The 21,757-nt window shown below is 38.8% G+C and overlaps 1 protein-coding gene across 1 annotated transcript in view; it reads left to right on the forward strand.

Annotated features, from left to right (window-relative positions):
- KCNQ3 (potassium voltage-gated channel subfamily Q member 3) overlaps nt 1–21,757 on the forward strand; it is a 489,931-nt gene that overhangs the window by 458,237 nt on the left and 9,937 nt on the right. Inside the window, exons 11-15 of the mRNA XM_043975612.1 lie at nt 7,480–7,682; nt 9,655–9,757; nt 14,549–14,680; nt 19,462–19,560; nt 20,934–21,018. Of these exons, the coding sequence (XP_043831547.1) occupies nt 7,480–7,682; nt 9,655–9,757; nt 14,549–14,680; nt 19,462–19,560; nt 20,934–21,018 (622 nt within the window). The remainder of the gene's footprint in view (nt 1–7,479; nt 7,683–9,654; nt 9,758–14,548; nt 14,681–19,461; nt 19,561–20,933; nt 21,019–21,757) is intronic.

The following is a 21,757-nucleotide window of genomic DNA, read 5'->3' on the forward strand; positions in this document are numbered from 1 at the left end:
GTGGCATCCCAGCAGGGGCAGGAGATTGGGGCACCCTAGGCAAGTTGGATGTTGGTTATATTCTTCTGCAGGCATTTAGACTTGGCTATAACACAAGAGACTTAATTTACCACCAAATAAATCACGGTGTGCTGTGGAGAACAGAGTGATCTGGCCTTAAAATTGGATGTTTATAAAAATTGGTATTCAAAAAATGTTCCACATTCTAGAGAACAACTCCCCCTAATCCCCAATCCGAATAGTGCACTATAGGTGGCTGCCTACTTCCTTCACCCCTAGGTCTAGTTCTCTGTAGTTGGTTGATACTGAGCTATTTATAACATGTACATATATAAAAGAGGTCCATAGAAAAGACTGAATGAGCAGATAGTACTGAATCTTTTGTCTCTTTGTGTCTCTCAGTCTGTATCTCTGTGTCTCTCAGTTTCTCTCTCTCAGTCTCTCTCTCTCTCTCTCTCTCTCTCTCTCAAGAGAAAATGCAATGTCTTCAGTTTAGAATGAGGAAGGCCTGCTTGCTGACCAGTAGCCTTTAGTTAATAATATACCTGGGGCAAAAGTCTAGTTATCTTATCCAAGTTAAACTCTTCCCATGACAGTGGTAGTAGTAAAAATAATAATAATGATTAGCATTTAAATAGCACTTTAAGGTTGGCAAAATATTTTATGGATATCATCTCATGTGATCCTCATAACAACCCTGAGAGCTAGGTGCTATTACTATCCCCATTTCATAGAAGAGAAAATGGAGGCCGAGGTTAAATGACTTGCCCAGGATCAAAGTGCTTAGAAAGTGTACGAGTTAGAACTTGCAATCAGAGCTCCCTGACCTCAGTCCCAAAATTCTATCTACTGCACCCCCTACAGGAGCCTCTCCATCTTGATATATAATCATATTGTAACATCATATATAACCATTACCCTTCATATTTATAGAGCACTTGATACTCTTTTGGAACATCTCCTATGCATTTTCTCATTTTATGTGCACACTAAACCTATAGTTTTTTATAAAATGATATCCATTTTACAGAGGAGGAAACTCCAAACCCGATGAACTTTGGCAAATCCATTTGCCTTTCTGAAATTTAATTTCCTTATTTGTATGATATAATTCTCTACTTCCAAGACTCTTACTTTCATTGGGAGCAATAAAAATGCTGGTATTCCCTGCCTCCCACAGTTGTGAGTATCAAATGAGAACATGCATATTGAGTGATTTCTTTACATGCCCATTAGAATACTCTGCAAAGTGCTTTCTTTACAATAGCCTTATAAGGTAGGTAGGGAAGTAATGCTATACCTATTTTAGATGTGAGGAAATAGATTCAGAAAAGTTAATTGGCCTTCCCAAATAAAGCCATAACTAGCATATGAACATCTTACATTTATCAATGCTATCCTTAAGAAAATAAAAGACCTGGAGGAAATCATCCTTCCATACCTTGGGTAGCTTTTCTATAAAGGACTTATGGAAGGACACAGAATAAAAATCTCATAGGATCATAGGATCATAGAATCACAGATCTGATGTTGGAATGGTTATGAAAGAGCAATAGAAGTATCGAGGTGGTTCAGTGGATAGAACACTAAACCTGGAATCTGGGAGACCCGTGTTTAAAACCAGGCTCAGCTTCTTACAAGCAGTATAATCCTAGATAAGTCACTTAACCTGTCTGCCTCAGTTCTCTCATCTATAAAATGGGAATGATAATTATTTGTGAAATGGCGATAATAATAGCAGAGATAAATATGACATAAGGATACATGAGATAAGTAAGGATAAAATGTAAATAGGATAAAATAAGTAAGGATAAAAAGAAAGTACTGTAATAAGGATAAATGAGACAAGGAAGGATAAAATAAGATAATATTTTAAAAGTAATTTGCAAAACAAAGTATTATACAAGTACTATACAGAATGTCCCAAAAGTCTTAGTGCGCTTTTAAACTATTAGAGTTTGAAGACTTTTGAGACACTGTATAACTGCTAAGTATTGTTGTTGTTACTGTTACTGATATTAATATTATTATTTCACTCCAGAGAAAAATTTAAAATAATACAAAGAACTTACAGGAGCCCTTAATAATCAAGACACCCTCAATTGTGGTGACTCTCACAGCAACATTGATATAGGGCATAATGGGACCTTCCGGTCTAACCCCCTCATTTTGCAAATGGGGAAATTTAGGTCCATAAAAGTCAAGTGACTTTCCCAAGGCCACACAACTATTGAGCAGCAGAACTAAGATTAGAACTCAAGTCTTTTGGCTCTGATTTCAACAGTCTTTCAATTAATTACACCTGTAATTATGCATATCTCTTGTCTCTCTGTAATTCATCACTCTCACTGCATAACTAACCAATACCCTTTTCTGGTCATATATATCTTTAATGGCATATTTAACATCATTTTTTCACATTCAAATACTCATGGATAATACATCTAGGTACACCCACCATGAGTCTTTTCATTATCCTTTGGATCACTTGAAAAGAATATTGTCCTAAGACCATAGTCCTCAATGATGTTTCCTCCACCCCAGACCATATTCCTGTTTAGGTTTTTAAAGTACAGATAGGTACTATTCTGGTGATGGCATTGATGCAGGGAATTCCTAAGTTAAGAAAGCCTTCCATCAATGAAGGCTGGCCCCTTTTCAGAACCTCATAATCATAGAGTAGTACAGTAAAGACATACATTAATAAAACCCAGAGGCAGCTGGGTGGCGCAGTGGATAAAGCACCAGCTCTGGATTCAGGAGGACCTGAGTTCAAATTTGACCTCAGACACTTTACACTTACTAGCTGTGTGACCCTGGGCAAGTCACTTAACCCTCATTGCCCCCACACAAACAAACAAAAACACACACACACACACAAACCACAGAGGATAAAGATAGCACCTTTTGTTCACATTCTCTTTTCCTTAGAGACGAAAAGTAAACTAAAATCTAGGGTGTTTTTTTTTTAATTTGACTTCTTTTTCTTATGCTTTCTTAGGTGCATTTATTAAAACAGTCTTTCTTTACCCATTTCTCAGAGACAATCATGACCATCTAAGACCTAGAGGTTAAGATTCACTGTGTTATATTAGCCCCTGGACCGTTCAGAATGAAAGAGCTTTCATTCTCTCTTCTCCAGCTCCAGTTCCCTTTTCAACTGGACCCAATTAGCCTTTGGTTCCTCTGTGTTTAAATGCCTTCCAAGGCAGGTTCCTAGAAATCAGGTGCCATTTCTGAGATGTACTTGTCATGCTAGACCCTGCTATGCCCACAGGTAACAAGGATGGAATTATTCACTTGAAAGCCATGCTGAAAAAAAAAGACATAGCTATTGTGGCTCTGGGATGAACTCTTTCCACCATCTGATCATCCATCCCTTTAGGGATTCATTTTCCAGTGACACAATTAGAAAGCAAAAAAAGATCTCTCCCCCTACTACAGAAAGAATTTAAACCACTTAAGCTATAATAATCAGGAGTAATTCACAGCAGATATTGCATATTTTGTACTTGAGTGCTTTCTATTTCTGACATGTTCACCCCACACTCATAAATCATCTAGGACCCATATGGTATGAAGTAAATAGAGGTGAACCCAATAGTACAGGTAATAATATTTGTATGACCTGCACCCAATGGGTTTTTCAATCCTAAAGCACTCCAGCACCCACTTCCAGAGATTCCTAACCCTGGCTCATCTATTTCAAAATCACACATAAGGGTTTAGAATAAGGAACAAGTATATGCAATGAATCTTGCTTTAAGCATCCTATCATGATCTGTGTATACACTTATCTCCTGACAGGCTATAGTGAAGTCAGCCTTCCTGTATTCTATAGCTGGCTTAAGTGAATCTATAAAGTACTAAATTCATATCAAGAGCCTACTGAAATTCATAACCCAATGCTTTCCATGCTCTAGAAAAATATCCCTCTTCATTTTGTTTCCTCCATTTCATAGGCTTTTTTCTAAGGAATCCATTTTTTTAAAAAAAGAATTGTCAAGTGACTACTATTGTGCCAGATGCTAAAGGTTGATATAAAGATGAATAAGAAAGGATTCTTGCCCTCCTGGAAGTTGCAGTTGATTAGAGAAGATGAGGCAATTGCAGAAATATCATAATCTAAAATAGAGTATGATAATTGCATAGAAGACGTATAAATCTCAATAACTTTCTGTTTAGCACTTGGAACCTGGCATATGAAAAGATAAGAGACGTTTCATTAATTTATAAAACATTCATCAAGGTAGAAAACACTATAAAATAGTAAGAAAACCAAATATGAATTTGATACCATTCTTACCTTCAAGAAATTTAGTCTAGAAAGCAATTAAATTTCAATGTCTATCTCCAATACTCCCCATGCAACCCAGTCCTGGCTGTATCTTTAATTCTAGTGGAAAAAAATTCTAAAATGATTCCAACTTTAATGTTCATCAGTTGGATCACCAAAGGTTAGATACGGAAGATAATTTAGAGATAATCTATAGATAGGACCATAGGATAGAAAACAAATAGGGGCATCAAAAATCACAGGATTAAATCCATTCCTGTCATTTTATGGATGAAGGGGCTAAGGGGCCAGAGAAATTAAGTGACCTCCCCAAGGTTAAATGGGCAGTACAAGTATCAGAGCCTGGATTGGAAAAGAGATCATTTGACTCCCAATTCAATACTTTCTCCATTATATATAATGGGATTCACTGCAGATGCCATCCTTGGGTGGCCACTCCCTTTTTTTAAAGATGAACAGCCCCGGGCTCAGAAAGGGATAACAACCTTTCCAAACTCACACACCTGTTTTGTGGCAGTGCCTGCACTCAAACTCAGGTCTCCTGACTCCAAGCCCAGTGCTTTGCACACTGTATCTCACAGACTACTCTAACCTTCCTGTCTGAAGCAATTAGGTTGCTCAGTGGATATGGAATCAGAAAGATCCAAGTTCAAATTCTGCCTTACACACTTAATAGCTGTGTGACTCTAGACAAGTCACTTAACCTCATCTGTCTCAGTTTTCCCATCTGTAAAACAGGGATGATAATATCACCTACCTCCCAGGATTGTTGTGAGGATCAAATGATAAAATATTTTATAAAGTGCTTTACAGGTCACAAAGTGTTTTATAAATATTAGCTATAAGGAAGTACAAAGCAACTGAAGACTGCAGGATTTCTGACAGTAATTGGCCATGTAGAACAATCCTTCCATCCAAAACTTGTCATGAGGTGCATTTCAGGAAAACCCTGCTGCCAGTCATACTGGAAATCACTAAGGGTCTTATTTCCAACTGGCCACAGCCTTAATCTAGAATGCTTCTTCCATCTATAAAGATAGAGGAAATGTTGGTCCTTGGGATTTTTATTGACTTGGAAATACCTACTTTATGTTCATAACCCTCCCCTACTGTGTAATCAGTCTCACTCTTCAGAAATCCAGATTGGATGTGCCTTTCAGAAGGAGAGATTGGAAACTGTGGGTTGCATCAAAGGTGTGCACTTATATTTCAGAACCAAAGCAATCCAAAGGTTCATTAAAAAGAAAAAAAAACAAGAACTAACAATTATAATAAGCATTTGGTTATCAGTCTAAGGTTTATAGAACACTTTATGTTATCTCAGCTGATCCTCATAGCAACCCTGTGAGTTGGGTGCTATTACCATCCCCATTTTTCAGATGAAGAAATTGAGGATGAGAGAGGTTCAGTGACTTGCTCAGTCACAGAGCTAATATATGAAGCAGGATTTGAACTGAAATCTTTCCAATTCAGGTACTCCATCCATTAGACCACTTAGATGCCTCAGCAGCTAAAATTTCATGTGGTGTTCACTAAGTCCTTGACAACTACCATCTTTTCTAGTTTTTACAATCCAATAAGGTGGGTAGCTCAGGAATTATTATGCCCATTTTAAAGCTAAAGAAACTGAGACCCATAACTAGGTTAAGTGACTTGCCCAAAGTCACTTAACTGGTAAGGAGATGACTTTTAATAGGACTTCAGCTTAGCATGATACCATGATTGTTTGCAAAGGTAATGTGCTAAGGTGTGATAATACAAAGATGGGAAACGGTAAAGAATGAGCATTTATATAGTGCCTACTATGAACCATGTACTGTCCTATGTGCTTCACAAATATGATTTCATTTTATTCTCACAGCACCCCTATGGTTTCTGCTGTTATCCTGATTTTACAGTTGAGGAAACTGAGACAAACAGGGGTTAAGTGACTTGGTGAAAATAACACAGAACACAGCCAGTAAGTGTCTGAGGTCAGATTTGAACTCAGGGCTCCTTGAGCAGGGACATCTAGTCGCAGTTCTCTATCCACTGTACCACTAGCTGCCTCTAAGAGATGTACATAGACAAATACAACCCAAGTCCTTGCCCTCAGGGAAATGATGTAGATTCTAATAAGTAAAATACAGAGCAGTGTGTGAGTTCCTGGGAGAAATAAAAAGTACTGTCCCATGAGCTTTCATCCCCAGTGAAGCAGAATATTGTAAAGATGCTGGATGCTGGACGTAGAGTCAGGAGATCTGGGTCCAAATCTAAAATCTTACATTTAATAGCCATTTGATCATGAATAAATCCTCTTTTACCTCTCAAAGCCTCAGTTTCCACTTCAGTATAATAGAGATAACAATACTTTCCTATCTATATTGCAGGGTTATTTTGAGAAAGGTATATATATATGTATATATATATGTATATATGTGTATATATATACTCACATACACACACATATATACATATGCGTATACACACATATACATATAGAGAGACACATATGTATATGTGTATAAACATATACTATATATTATATACACACATATACATAGATTATGTGTATTTGTATTTACTTATCTATATACATGTTGTTTCCTCCTAACTCCCCTCCACTATTAAGCTCCCTGAGGGCAAGGACTGTTTCATTTTTAACTTTGTATCTCTAGTATCTACCAGCCTCCCTATCACTGTGCCTGGAATATAGTAGGTGCTTAATAAATCCTTGTTAAATTGAATACCATCTAGTTACAGGAAAAAAAAAATGATAAGGTGGGAGAATAGTTCCAATGGCAGTCATTTGTATTTTCTGTGAGGAAGAAGTCCATGGTGTTTACAGAGGAAAATGCCTTTTGAAAGGTGCAAAAAATGCCCCTGAAACAAAAACAGAGAGAGAATTTTGGGGGCCCTGACTTCAAAAGCAAATGTCTCTCACTTTACATATCTTTGTATAATAATGCCAGGCAATATGATCATCTGTGTTAAATCCCAACGGATTTAGCATATTCTATCTCCTAATGCCCAGTCAAGGGCGCCCCTCTCTAGCTTCAACATTCTTCACAAAGCACATTTTTCTCTCCTCCTGGGGATATGTGAGGGGATCTTAGAATATAAGGTGCATAACAGGGATGGACGTGAAATGTTAAGAGCCTTCACTGAATCAGGAAAACTGTTCACTTTTGCTTATTTTGTAGCCAAAAGCTGGGTCTCTTGGATCGGGTTCGACTTTCTAATCCTCGTGGTACCAATACTAAAGGAAAGCTATTTACCCCTCTGAATGTAGATGCCATAGAAGAAAGCCCTTCTAAAGAGCCAAAAAATGTTGGCTTGAACAATAAGGAACGTTTTCGCACTGCATTCCGAATGAAAGCGTACGCCTTTTGGCAGAGTTCTGAAGGTAACCCAGCTTCCCTTCCTTCCTCCACCTTCCTCTCACGTTTCCTCCCCTCCTTCCAAGCTCATTTCTTTTTCCAGCTCCATTGATGTATCTTTGAAGTTGGTCAGGATCTTCAAAATAGCCCATTCCCTCCAATCCTGACTAACTACCACTCCACCCCATCTTTTGCATTCTTACTAAACATTTGGGGGTAGGAGAAATCCCTCCCCTTAAAAATATTAAGAGGGAAGTTTTCAGCAAATATACAGCCCAGCCAAGCAGATGCATTCAATAATAATAATAATAATAATAATAATAAACATTTGTCACATGCTATAAAATTTTCAACAGGCTTTCTCTATATTATCTTATTTGAGACTCTTCTTCAGTATGAAACCTTTAGACCCCTTTTACTGAAGAAGAAAATGAGGCTCAAAGACATCCAGTGATTTGTTCAAGGTCACATAGTAATTAAATGGCATAGGCAGGATTTGAACCTAAGTCTTCCTGAGTCTAAGACCAATACTTTATACCCTAAGTGGACTACAGCATCTCCATTTTTCAGGAGCCTCTACTATCAGGGTACAGTGAATAAAGAAAGACAACATGGCGTCATGCATACAGGGTCGAATTGAAGTCAAGAAAAACTGCTCGTGAAATCCTGACTCTGACACTTCTTTTCTCTGTGACCCTGGGCAAGTGACTAACCTTTCAGAGCCTCAGAGTAGTTATTATGTGATAGGTTTATGAAGCACTTTGTGATTATTTGTAGATAATAGTAATGAGAACAATCACTGACGGTAAGTCCCCCAGGAAGAGTCTGTCCAAACTGAGCTGACCTGGTCCTTGGATGGCAAACACGTAGAACACAAATCATTTTCAACTTGACTCAACCTGAACTTGAGCTTCATTGGCATAACCTTAAATGAGTGGCTAACCTCCATGTCATGCCAAGGAATTAAAACAGAATGTTAGCCACCATAAACATGCATTAAACACCTTTTGTGTACATAGCACTGTCCTAGGCACTGGGGGAGAAAGGAGATATATAGAGCTTGAGGCAGTATATGGTAGTGAGCTAGGTTTGAAGTCAGAGGACCCAGGTTTGAAACCTAGCTCTGCTACTTACTTCCTATGTAATCTTGGGTAATTAATTCTCTTAACCTCTCTTGACATCCATTTCCTTGTCTGCAAAGTGAGGGGACTTGCAATAGGCAGTCATTAATGTATTTTCTAATTCCAAATCTATGATCCTCTAAGCCATAGTTCTGAACTTTTGGAGTATTGCAGGACATACAAGTGCAACAAATAAGTTCTATTTCTATAAATTCAAAGTGCTTCTTAAACCTAACTCACTTGAGCCTTGCAACAACCCCATATGGTAAGTACTTCAAGTATACTTAATCCCCATTTTACAGATGAAGAAGCTGAGACCCGGATACGTTAAATTAGATGTCTAGAGTCTTATAGTTAGTAAATGCTAAAGGCAATACCCAAGCCCAAATCTTCCAACTAGAAATCCCATATGCCACACAATTCTGAACTCTACAGCTAAAAATGTCAAGTTTTAATTAATTGAAATTCTTTTTAAAAATAATCATAAAAGTGGGCAGCTAGGTGGTGCAGTGGATAAAGAAGCAGCCCTGGATTCAGGAGGACCTGAGTTCAAATCCAGCCTCAGACACTTGACATTAGCTGTGTGACCCTGGGCAAGTCACTTAACCCTCATTGCCCTGCAAAAAAAAAATCATAAAACTGAAAAATCATAGAGGCCAAACTCCTCACTTTTCTAATAAGGAAACTGAGTCACAAAAATGTTAAATAATTTCTCCAGGGTCTCACACTCAGTATTTGAGGCAGGATTTGAACTCAGGTTTTTCTGACTCAAAGTCTAATATGCCATACTGCCTCTTCAGGCTGCTAATTAAATGATAATCTAAGATCCCCAGGGTTCTATGACCTGGTTTTTAGGTTTTTGTATCCTATTTCCTAGATGCTGGGACAGGAGAACCCATGACTGAAGAACGGGGCTACAGTAATGAATTCCTCATAGAAGACATGATCCCCACACTCAAGTCAGCCATCAGAGCAGTCAGGTATCGCTTTCATTGTGTGTCTTTTTTTGCTTCTCTGGAACCAAATTGAAACAACCAGAAATTACTTCTAATCCAAAGTGAATTCTCCCTTGAGTGACCAGATAGGCTGGCTTTGGTAGACTTTGAAGGCCAGGTAAGAATCACCCTTGGTTTTTGGTGCTATTGTTCAGTGGTTTCAGCCATGTCTGACTCTGTATGACCCCACTTGGGGTTTTCTTGGCAAAGACACTGAAGTGGTTTGCCATTTCCTTCTCCAGCCCACTTTACAGATGAATAAACCAAGACAAACAGGATTAAATGACTTGCCCAGGGTCACACTGCTAGTAAGTATTTGAAGCTGGATTTAAACTCGGGTCTTCCTGACTCCACACCTGATGCTCTATTCACCTGGTTGCCCCACCCTTAATTAATATGAGTAAAATTTAAACGACTCACTCATGTAGAATGTTAACACTAGAAGGGAAATAAAAAAAAAATCATCTTGTCCAACTCCTATCTGATAAATGAACCCTTTTTAGAATATGCCCATGGGGATGTTCACCCTCTGTAAGAAAGTACTTCAGCTTCAAGTTGGCTTATCTCATTATGGGATAGCTCTAATTATTGAGTTATTTTTTATACTAAACTGACATCTAGCTCCCTGCAATTTCTAGCCCCTGGTCACATAATAGTCCTTCCCCTAAAAATCACACTGAACATGAGTAACTTCTCTTCCACATCCCAGTCTTTCAAATGTTTACACACAGCAATCATGTCCCCTTAATTAAATCTTCCCCCAGCTCCCCAGCTGCTTCACCAAATCCTCTTATGATACTTTCCAGTGCTCTTGATATCTTCATCTCACTCATCTGGACATGGTCAATTCTGTCAAAACCATACTCCGGATAACAACAAAAAAAAATAATTAGCATTTATATAGAACTTTACAGTTTGCAAAGTGCTTTATATATTTTATTTCAAATGAGAACTTGCATCAGTATTATGTGAGAAAGTGATTTATACAGTAATAAGTAATTCCCAATGGTTCTTTTTTCTTCTAAAAGTTGCAGAATAGCTTCCGTGTACCTTCTTGCAGTGTCCTTCAAGTATAATAAGTATTCTGATTAAAAAAGCAGGCAAGAATTGACTTTGCACTGACCTTAACAAGTCAGTCTGAAGGTCCTTTCTCTCCTCCGCTATTCTAGTGCCTCTTTTTTTTTTCTCTCTCTCTCCTTTTTTTTAACAAGACAATCAAGCACAGGATTTTGTCTAGACTAGAACATACAAGAGTCTAATCTTTCTATTTATATTTACTTAATAATTCAGAAGAAGAATGAAAGCATGCCTGAATTTATAAAAAGCCACCCAGCTCTCAAACTCTCTGAAATTTTTAAGACTGATCAATTAGGATATGATTATTTTCATCACCAAGGGATTCCTTTGAAAAGGATTCCATGAAATAATGGTATTACTTATTGCATGGAAACTCTAACATATGTATTGGTAAAGAACTTTATGAAAATAAATAAGGGCAGAGAAACAATATTAAAGCATTAGGACTCTATCAGGTACAAAGGTACAAGAAATAAAGATTAAAATTTCTCTGAAATTAGGACTTGCTTTACAAAAATTCTCTTTACTAAAATTTATTTTCCACATCATGATAGCATAAAGGCTGGTATATCTGCAGTGATGCATTAAGAATGGATCCATTATCATTTTTATTTTTCAAAACAGCCCCCGAGGTATAGATTGAAAAGGCATTGTCACTCCCATTTTACAGATGAAGAAAGTGGTGCCCAGGACCTTTCTCAGTCACTCAGCTAGTAAAGGACAGATCTAAGATCTCAGGCTCAATGTCCAAGGCTCATTTCACCATTCCCCAGTGGGCTCAGGAATGAGGCTGATTTTGCTGGGGCTTTGTGGAATCAGGCTCATTATTTCAGAGCCACAATCTATAAACCCTTCTCTCTCCACACCCTCTTGCCTTGGGTCCTAGTAGTGTTGATCTTGAGGTATCTTCTGACCCATTTCTAGGCATGGTGAAAAGGAAAATGAGAGGAACATTTTGTTTGATGCCCCCAGACCTAGAACTGGAAGAGACTTAAGAGATCATTTGTTGGGGGCAGCTAGGTGGTGCAGTGGATGGAGCACCGGCCCTGGATTCAGGAGGACCTGAGTTCAAATCCGGCCTTAGACACTTGACACTTACTAGCTGTGTGACCCTGGCCAAGTCACTTAACCCTCACTGCCCCACAAAAAAAAAAAAAAGAGAGAGAGATCATTTGTTCAAATCTCCCCCCCACCACCACCATTTGATAAATAAGACAACTGAAGCCTAGAGAGATGATGTTATTAGTGCAAGGTCACAAGCAATAAACATCAAGAACTGGGAAATGGGTGGGCCTGAGGAAGGTACACAGAACACACATTTCCATTTAATCTGCATCATTCACATTTTCTCTATTGCTTTCTTAAGTCTAGGTAATCAGCAAAACAAATAGATTCCTGATTTGTGCATGTGCTGAAATTTAGCAATCCACTCTCTCAAGCTGGTTTGAGTTGACTTCCATGAAATACCCCCCCCAGAGATACACGCACACTTTAGGCTTTCTCCCTTGAGAGGAGGCTTTTGGTACTACCCTATACACTATGGTCCTGGAGCTTACTTCTCTTTCTTGAGTTTCTGTGTCTCTGTCTCTCTCCTCCCTCTTCTACTCCCCACCTTCCATCTCTTTCCCCTCAATGCCCCTCTTCTCTCCCTCTGATTGCTTGCTCTCTCTCTTTCTTCTCTCCTTTCTCCTCCCTTTCCCTTTCTCTTTTCCATTTTTTCCTCTAACTCCTTTAGCCTCTCCTCCTCCTCCTCCTCCTCTTCTTCTTCTTCTTCTTCATCTTCTGTGTCTTCTCCTCCTTTCTGTCTCTCTGTCTCTGTCTCTCTTTTTCTCTCTCTCCCCCTCTCTCCCTCTCTCCCCTCCTCTCTTTATTATGCCACAATCTCATAGTCACTCATACCTTTTTCAAAAACAGACATTTACAAAGTAGGTACCTTGTGGAGAGAAAGAAGCAAACTTTAGATGACACACCACAGCCCCTGTCCATAAGATACAAACAGAAAATTATGATACGTAATGACTGCTAAGTCCATTAGAGAGATATAAAGTACAATATGAGATCTGAGTGGGGAATCAACAAAGACTTGGCATCATAGATTTAAAGCTGGAAGGCATGTTAGAAGCCAAGGAGTGTGCACTTCCCTCATATTGCAGATGCCTAAATTTTAAGTGACTTGCCCAGGGTCACACAACTAGTAAGTATCTGAGGTGTGATTTGAACTCAGGTCTTCTTGACTAAATGTCCAATGCTTCTCACAGCATTGCTACTTCATGGAGGAAGTAACCTTTGGGTGGGCTTTATAGTAGGAATTGACTGGGAAGATGATAAGTGAAGACATTCCAGGCACAGAGAACAGAAGCAGGGGAACATGGGGCACTTTTAGTAACTGAAAATGGTTCGACTGTAAATGAGTGCACAGAGATCAGCACTAGAAGGATATGGAGAGGAAGTGGACCTGTGGTTTCACTGACATAGAGAGTTCACAGGTGAGAAAGACTCCCTCTATCAATGTGCATTGGCCCCTTCTCCTTAAATGCCATCTTAAAGAGTTGCTGAAAGCACTGAGAGGTTTGGTAACTTGCTCAAGATCATAACCAGTGTGTGTCAGAGGCAGAATTTGAACTCAGGTTTGCTAGCCTCAAGGGCAGCTAACTATACTGCTGTGCTGTGAGAGAAGAGTGGAAAACAAGAGTGGTAACATCATGGAGGGCTGAAAAAGCCAAGCAGAGAGATTTGGATTTCATTCACTTGGAAAGAATACAGTCACTGAAGATTTTTTTAAGTGACTGCATTTATACAAAAGGGAAATAATTCTGGCAATAGTATGAAAGATGGATTGAAAAGAGAGAAGGAGAGGAAGTAGGAAGCACTGTTTGGAGGCTATTGAAATAATCTACGTGGGAGAAACTAAGTTCCTGTACTATAGTGGTGGCAGGGGAAATAGAAAGGATGCCTCAAGTGGGAGGGAGATCATAGATATGTAATCAACAAAATTTGGTAACTGATTGTATGCAGAAGATGAGTGAGTTACTTATCAATTCTCCTTGCCTTTCTCTTCCTTCCTTCCTTTCTCTTTCTTCCTTCCTCATGTCTTCTTTCTTTCTTTCTTCCTTTCTTTCTTTCTTTCCTTCTTTCTTTCTTTCTTTCTTTCTTTCTTTCTTTCTTTCTTTCTTTCTTTCTTTCTTTCTTTCTTTCTTTCTTTCTTTCCTTCCTTCCTTCCTTCCTTCCTTCCTTCCTTCCTTCCCTCCTTCCTTCCTCCTTTCTTTCTTCCTTTCTTTCTCTCTTTCTTTCTTTCTTTCTTTCTTTCTTTCTTTCTTTCTTTCTTTCTTTCTTTCTCCTTCCTTTCTTCCTTTCTTCTTTCCTGGGTCTCTTCATCTCACTAATGTTGAAAGTGCAATAGCCATTTATGGGCAAAAACCCACTTCTCATTAGCATGAAAACTTTGATGCGCTCTGTTTCCAATTTGTACTGGCTCACCCGTCTTTAGGCAGCCTGGTGGGCCTCCATTCCCCAGGGATCAACACATTGGTGATGGACTTAAGATGGACACTAAATTGGTTTTCACCTTTTTGCAGATCAGAACTACTGAGCTCAAGTAATCTACCAGCCTTAGCCTCTCTAGCTGCAGGAACTATAGGTGCATTCAACCACTACTGGGCTGCACTGACTCTAATGCATCTCTCTCTTGTTCACATATAGAATACTACAATTCCGTCTCTACAAAAAAAAATTCAAGGAGACTTTGAGGCCTTATGACGTAAAGGATGTTATTGAACAGTATTCTGCAGGACATCTGGATATGCTTTCCAGAATAAAGTATCTTCAGACAAGGTAAGATAAGCATTTCAGAACAATAAGCATATAAATATTACCAAGGCTGTTATTTACAAGGATTTCAAAGGAACAGAAGGCCAGAAATTGTCATGGGACACAAGAAATGTAAGGAGTGAGGCCAAGAGAAAATTCCTCTTAATGTTTTATCATGGTTCTCTTTGCCTTTTTGCCTTCCTCCCTACATCCCTGCTTCCCATCCATTCCTCCTTCCTTGCCACACATAGTTGGACACCAAATTCTTATCCAAATTCTTATCCCTCCTGCATCTCAGAACTCCTGAGTTCAAGTGATCCACCAACCCCAGCACCAGTGGTAGCAGGAGCTAAAGGCATGATCCACCATCCCCGGTCATCATTGACTCCCCTCCTGGGAGGTCTTATATGCTAGTTATAGAATAGATGTTACATAGACCTTGGTGGCTGAAATAAAGGACAATGTGACTCTTGACTGAGGCTCAAGAGATACAGATTCCAGTCCAGGCTGGATTTCTGACTTGCTCTGTGAATTTAGGTACATAATTCAACCTTTCTGGATCTTCCTTTATTCATATGTAAAATTGGCATATGGTGGCCTTTTTTGTTGGCCTTTTAGAGTTGCTGTTGGGGCAGCTAGGTGGCGCAGTGGTAAAGCACCAGCCCTGGATTCAGGAGGACTTGAGTTCAAATCCGACCTCAGACACTTGACACTTACTAGCTGTGTGACCCTGGGCAAGTCATATAACCCTCATTGCCCTGCCAAAAAAAAAAAAAATAGAGTTGCTGTTAAAGATTGGTGAGATCATGTTTAAGTATGAAGTTAAATGAAAGTTTCTGGAGGTCAGAGACACCTGTGCAGATGTTCACAGCATAGGTACTTAATAAGTGCTTGTATTAGATTGCATTGGACTGGATTGAAAGGGCTCTGATTTTTCATATGAATTTGTTCTAAAAACAGACTTTAGCTTCTATTCTTACAGAGTCTCAAAATACTCTTTCTCTATGGATGGTGGTTGTCTGAGAGTCTGAAGAAAGGGAAGAGGGGACATATGGAATAAGAAGTTATCTTCTCTAATACTTGGTTGGCTCTGTACCCTACATATTGTAGGTATTCCCTCCAACAATGCAGATCACCGTCCATTCATGCCTGCCTGACCATGTAACTAATCTGTGTCCTCCCTTCACTTCACCACAGGGCTGTTCAAAGTCCTGAGGGCCTTCTTGATTTCTTTTGATATTAAGAAAACAGCAGTTGAAGTAGTACACTGATTAAACCATTCTATAGAGCAATTTGGAACTATGCCCAAAGGGCAATAAAACCATTCATACACTTTGACTAAGCAATACCTCTACTAGGTCTGTATTCAAAAAGAAATAAAAAATAAAAAAGGAAAAGGACCTATATGTACAACAATATTTATAGTAGCTCTTTTAGTGGTAGCAAGGAATTAGAAACTGAGGGGATATTCATCAATTGGGCAATGACCGAACAAGTTGTATATGATTGTGATGAATGCTTTCAGAAAAAACTTGGAAAGACTTACCTGAACTGATGTAAAGTTAAATGAGTAGGATGAGGAGAACACTGTTTATAGTAACAGCAATATTGTGTAATGATCAACTGTGAATAACTTAGCTATTCTCAGCAATATGATTCAAGACGATTCTGAAGGACTAAAGATGAAAAAGGCTACCCACCTCCAAAGAAAGAACTAATGGAATCTGAATGCAGATTGAAACATACTTTTGTTTACTTTATTTTTCTAGTTTTTTGTCTGTGTCTTCTTTCACAACATGACTAACATGGAAATGTTTTTCATGACTGCACATGTATGACCTATTTCAAATTGCGTGCATTCTCAATGAGGGGAGGAAGCAAAGGAGGGAAGGAGAGAATTTGGAACTCAAAAACTTTAGAAAATGAATATTTAAAATTGTTTTTATATTAAGTGGGGCAAAATAAAATACTAAATTGCCAGAGGGAGTGCTGGAAGAAGATAACAGTTAAGCAACTGGGCTTTCCAACATTGATCCTTTCCTCTTGCCATTGAGATAGCATATGAGATCACCAACATTTCTGAAGTGCTTTAAGGTTTGCAAAGAGGTTTACATAAGTTATCTCATTGGAGCCTCAACACAAACCAGGAAGATTTATGCTGTTATTATTCCCGCTTTACAGATGAGGAAACTGAGTCTAGGAGAGATTAAATGATTTATCTGAGGTCATACAAATAGTGTCTGAGAAAAGACCAGAGAACTTATATCTTCTTGACTCCATATCCAATGCCCCATGCATTAAGCCAGGCCGCATCTCAATATTGTTACTGTTTACAAATGGCAAGGCCTTATTTTTCTTCATACATTGTTTCAGTGATAGTCTGAAAAAAAACAAAAGTACCCAGAGAAGGCCCATGCTGGAGGCAGCACAATTTTGAAAGCACTGAGAGATCAATCAATCAGTCAATGAAAAAATGCTCTAGACACCGCACTAAATCCTGGGGATAGAAAAAAAAAATCAATCCTCCCAGGGGCAGCTAGTGAATAAAGCACCAGCCTTGGATTCTGGAGGACCTGAGTTCAAATTTGGCCTCAGACACTTGACATTTACTAGCTGTGTGACTCTGGGCAAGTCACTTAACCCTCATTGCCCTGTAAAAAAAAAAATCAATGCTCCCTCCAATAGCTTCTCTAATGGGATTCAATTCTCAATGTATATACAGGAGGGAAAGATAGCGAGGGTATAGAGAAAACCTTAGCCCTCATTATTATCCCCTTCCTCCCATGAAAGAGTTAAAGGATAAGAAATGGACCTGTCATTTCAATGGTATGGGGAATTTCTAGCAGAGGAAATTCCCTCTACCATTGGAAATCAGCAAATTTCTTTGTAATTTACACTCTAGAGTGCTGAGAGGTTAAATAATTTGCCTAGTGTCATGAAGTCAGTAAATGTTTGAGGCCAGACGTTAACCCAGATCTTCCTGGTTTCAAAATCTTTATCTACTGCACCCGAGGCATCAAACTCCAAAAGGAATGGGGCCCTTGATCCATAGGCAAGGCTCCCTGTGGGATGCATATTGACATAGAAAACTGCACGTGTTTATATATCTTCCTTTTTTTGTTGTTTTTTGTTTTGGTTTTTTTGCAGGCAATGGGGGTTGACTTGCCCAGGGTCACACAGCTAGTAAGTGTCAAGTGTCTGAGGCCGGATTTGAACTCAGGTACTCATGAATCCAGGGCTGGTGCTTTAACCACTGCGCCATCTAGCTGCCCCTCCTTTTTTTTTTCATAATACATAAATACATTAAAATCAGATAGGAACGACATTTTTATCTAGTTCAGTCACACTCAAGAATTATGTGAGCCTTGTGAAGCCCACTGATCAAGTATTTGACACCTCTACCTGAATCTCCTCCAAAAGGAGATCAAGAAATTATCAGTAATCTCAAATCTATGTGTGTACTTCCCCACCTATATAAAATTCCACTGTAATAATCTAGATATACTTGGAAGACAGCCACGTGTAAGGCTATTATAAGGAAGTAATTAGACTTTCTTTCGCAAAGGCATCCCACAGCAGAACACATCTTCACCCTCACAAAATTGACTAAAACATGTAGGGAATTTACCATCCCACTGTGTTTATTATTTGACTATTTTTTAAAAGGCATTTGATTCAATAAAGCAATATAGGCCCTTAAATTTTCTTTTAATACCCGTCAAATATAATGATTTTAGAGTCAAATGTTACATCTCTGCTGCCTTTAATATTAGTAGATGGAAGTGTTTCTATGTGAATGAGGTGTTAGGGAGGGATACAGAAGTGCTTGATTATCATTCTGTTGAATTATAAGGGTTTTCTTAGGCCAAACCCAAGTGAAGTTTTGAAAATGCATTATTTCAGTTGCACAAACATTTGCTAGTTGCCTACTACCCTGTGCAAAACATCACATTAAGAATCTGGGAGTTGGGGCAGCTAGGTGGTGCAGTGGATAGAGCACCAGCCCTGGAGTCAGGAGTACCTGAGTTCAAATCCGGCCTCAGACACTTAACACTTACTAGCTGTGTGACCCTGGGCAAGTCACTTAACCACAATTGCCTCACTAAAAAAAAAAAAAAAAGAATCTGGGAATACTAAGAAATTGTTTCCACCCTCAAGGATCTTATGTTTTCCTGGATTTGTTATATGGAAAATTTTTCTGGAAAAAGGACAAAAGGAGGCCATTGCACAATTACAAACTCAGAGACCATTTCCTTGTGCACCATCTTAATGAGGCTGGGGATAGCTGCCTACACAGGATTATGGAGAAGAGGCAGAAAAGGTTTCATTTCTGCTCCATTGAATGAGGATCAGGAAATGGTGCAGATTGCAGGAAATGAAAGCATTATGCCAGCAGAATATTGTCAGATCCATCATTCTAATGACCAGCAAAATCCTAGGGAACTAAAAAAGATTCATGCCGCTAAAAACAGGTCCTTTAGAGTTGGCAGTAAAAATCTCCCTAACTAGATGTCTTTGGGGGGAAGAAAAGCCAAGATGAGCTAGGCTTGGAGCTTAATATATTAGAGTTGCTAAGAGAAATAATAAGATGCATCTATCTCCTTGTCTCTGATTCTGCCCACAATGTTCTCCATAAGAAGCAGCAGCTATTTTTGCCTAACCTAAATGGATGATGTATTGGGGTTATAAATACTCGTGCATGTAGATCCATATTCCTTGCCTCATTTTGTATGGTGAGTGGTCCAGGGACTCAGCTAAGTTCTTTGGAATGGTATTTCTTAATTTTTTCTCTTTTTCTCTTTCAGAGTAGATATGATCTTCACCCCTGGACCTCCATCTACTCCAAAACACAAGAAATCCCAACGTGGGGGAGCCTTCACGTATCCTTCCCAACAGTCTCCAAGGTTTGCTTCTTGGAATGACCTGACCCAGAGTCATCAACCCCAAGTCTCACCTTCATTCACTTAGGGCGTGGAGATTCCCTGTTCCCCAGAAATGACAAGGAGAATGAATAGAAACAAGGAACTCATGACAACAATGTTATATAATACCTGGGTCCTTGTAAATGGAAATCCTTCCTTAAATGCACAAGGGGAGTTTGAATTCAAGCCCCTTTTGCAAAGTTATTTTGCATTTGGAATAAATGAATGCTTCCATCTAGCATATTTGCTTGAAGAACAATATGTGTTAGGCAGCATGGTCTAATGAGAAAAGCCATGCTCTTGGAGTCAGATAACCTAAGTTTCAATCCTGGCTCAGACACCTCCTGGATAGACAAGTCGCTTCACTCTTTCTTTCTTTCCTTTTTTTTTTTTTTTTTTGGTGAGGCAGTTGGGGTTAAGTGACTTGCCCAAGGTCACACAGCTAGTAAGTGTTAAGTGTCCGAGGCCGAATTTGAACTCATGTCCTCCTGAATCCAGAGCCGGTGCTTTATCCACTGCGTCACCTAGCTGCCCTCACTTCACTCTTTCTAACATTATTTTTCTCAATTTTGAAAATGAGCATCACATCCCATAGAGTATTTAGAGTAGTGAAGAAAAATTCAGCAAACCCTACAACACTATGGAAATGTAAGTTAGGTTTAGGACACTAAGTGCCAGGTGCTGAGTTAAGCACTTTGCAAATATTATCATACTATCACATTTGGTTCTTATAGCAATCCTATTGTATTATTATATCCATTTTACAATTGAAGAAACCGAGGAAGACAGAGATTGTGATTTGCTCAAGGTCACCCAGATAATAAGTATCCGAGATCCTATTCGAACTCAAGTCTTCTTGAATCAAGGCCAAGTACTCTAACAACTGCACCACCAATTGCCACCATATTTTTGAACAGCTAATGTTTTTGAATTGTCCTTAGGATATCTCTAGAATCAAAAGATTTGTAGTCAGAATTCAAAGTCAGGTCCTCAGACTCTAAATTATAAACTCTTTCCACTATATTACCTAATATGGTACCACACATTCACACACACATGCACACAAAGTAAAAACAAAGTTTATGTTAATAAATAACAGTTGTTATCATCTTTCAGCAGAGCATAGAATTTCTATCCACTAGTTTCAGTCAAATTGAAGATAGTAGAATGTAAATTTTCCCTAATTCAGGTTGAACTATTGAGTCTCATGAATATCTTAGGGAAATCATCTGTCCATATAATTTTGCAGGAGTGGGTAGGATAACATTAGGGGTCCAAAGCAGCCAAAGATATAAATAACATTGTGGAATGGAATGGGATGCAATGCTTTCATGGGATTCTTGCTTCTTTCCTAGAAATGATCCGTATGTAGCCAAAGCATCCTCATCAGAAATTGAAGACCAAAGCATGATGGGGAAATTCGTCAAAGTCGAAAGACAGGTGGGTCCTAAATGCAATTTAAGGCATTGAAGAAATGTTTCTGTCATCATTTCATACTATCTAATCTTCTGAACATAATGTTATTCCATTGGACATAGGAATCATTAGCCCATATATTTAGAGTTGAAAATAATCTTAGCAGTGATTTGAGTACAACTCCTTTATTTTATAGATCAGGTAACTAAGGCTGAAAAAGGTTAAGTGACTTGCTCACCGCCACAACGATATTAAAGGCAGCTAGGTGGTGCAGTAGATAAAGCACCAGGCATGGAGTAAGGAAGACCTGAGTTCAAATCTAGCCCGAAATACTTACTAGTTGTGTGACCCTGGGTGAGTCACTTAACCTTATTTGCTTCAGTTTCTTCATCTCTAAAATAAGCTGGAAAAGAAAACAACAAACTACTCCAGTATCTTCATCAAGAAAACCCCAAATGGAGTTGTAAAAAGTCAGACACGGGGCAGCTAGGTGGCGCAGTGGATAAAGCATTGGCCCTGGATTCAGGAGGACCTGAGTTGAAGTCCAGCCTCAGACACTTAACACTAGCTGTGTGACCCTGGGCAAGTCACTTAACCTCCATTGCCCCAGAAAAAAAAATACCACAAAAATAAAGTCAGACACGACCAAAATGACTCAGCAGCAACAACACAGATAATAAGTTTCTGAGGAAATATTTCAACTTTGATCTTCTGAAATTTGGGTCCAATGCTATATTGCCTACACTAGAATGTTTCTTATGTC

The sequence above is a fragment of the Dromiciops gliroides genome, chromosome 1, assembly GCF_019393635.1.
Source record: "Dromiciops gliroides isolate mDroGli1 chromosome 1, mDroGli1.pri, whole genome shotgun sequence".
In the NCBI taxonomy this organism is placed as follows: Eukaryota; Metazoa; Chordata; class Mammalia; order Microbiotheria; family Microbiotheriidae; genus Dromiciops; species Dromiciops gliroides.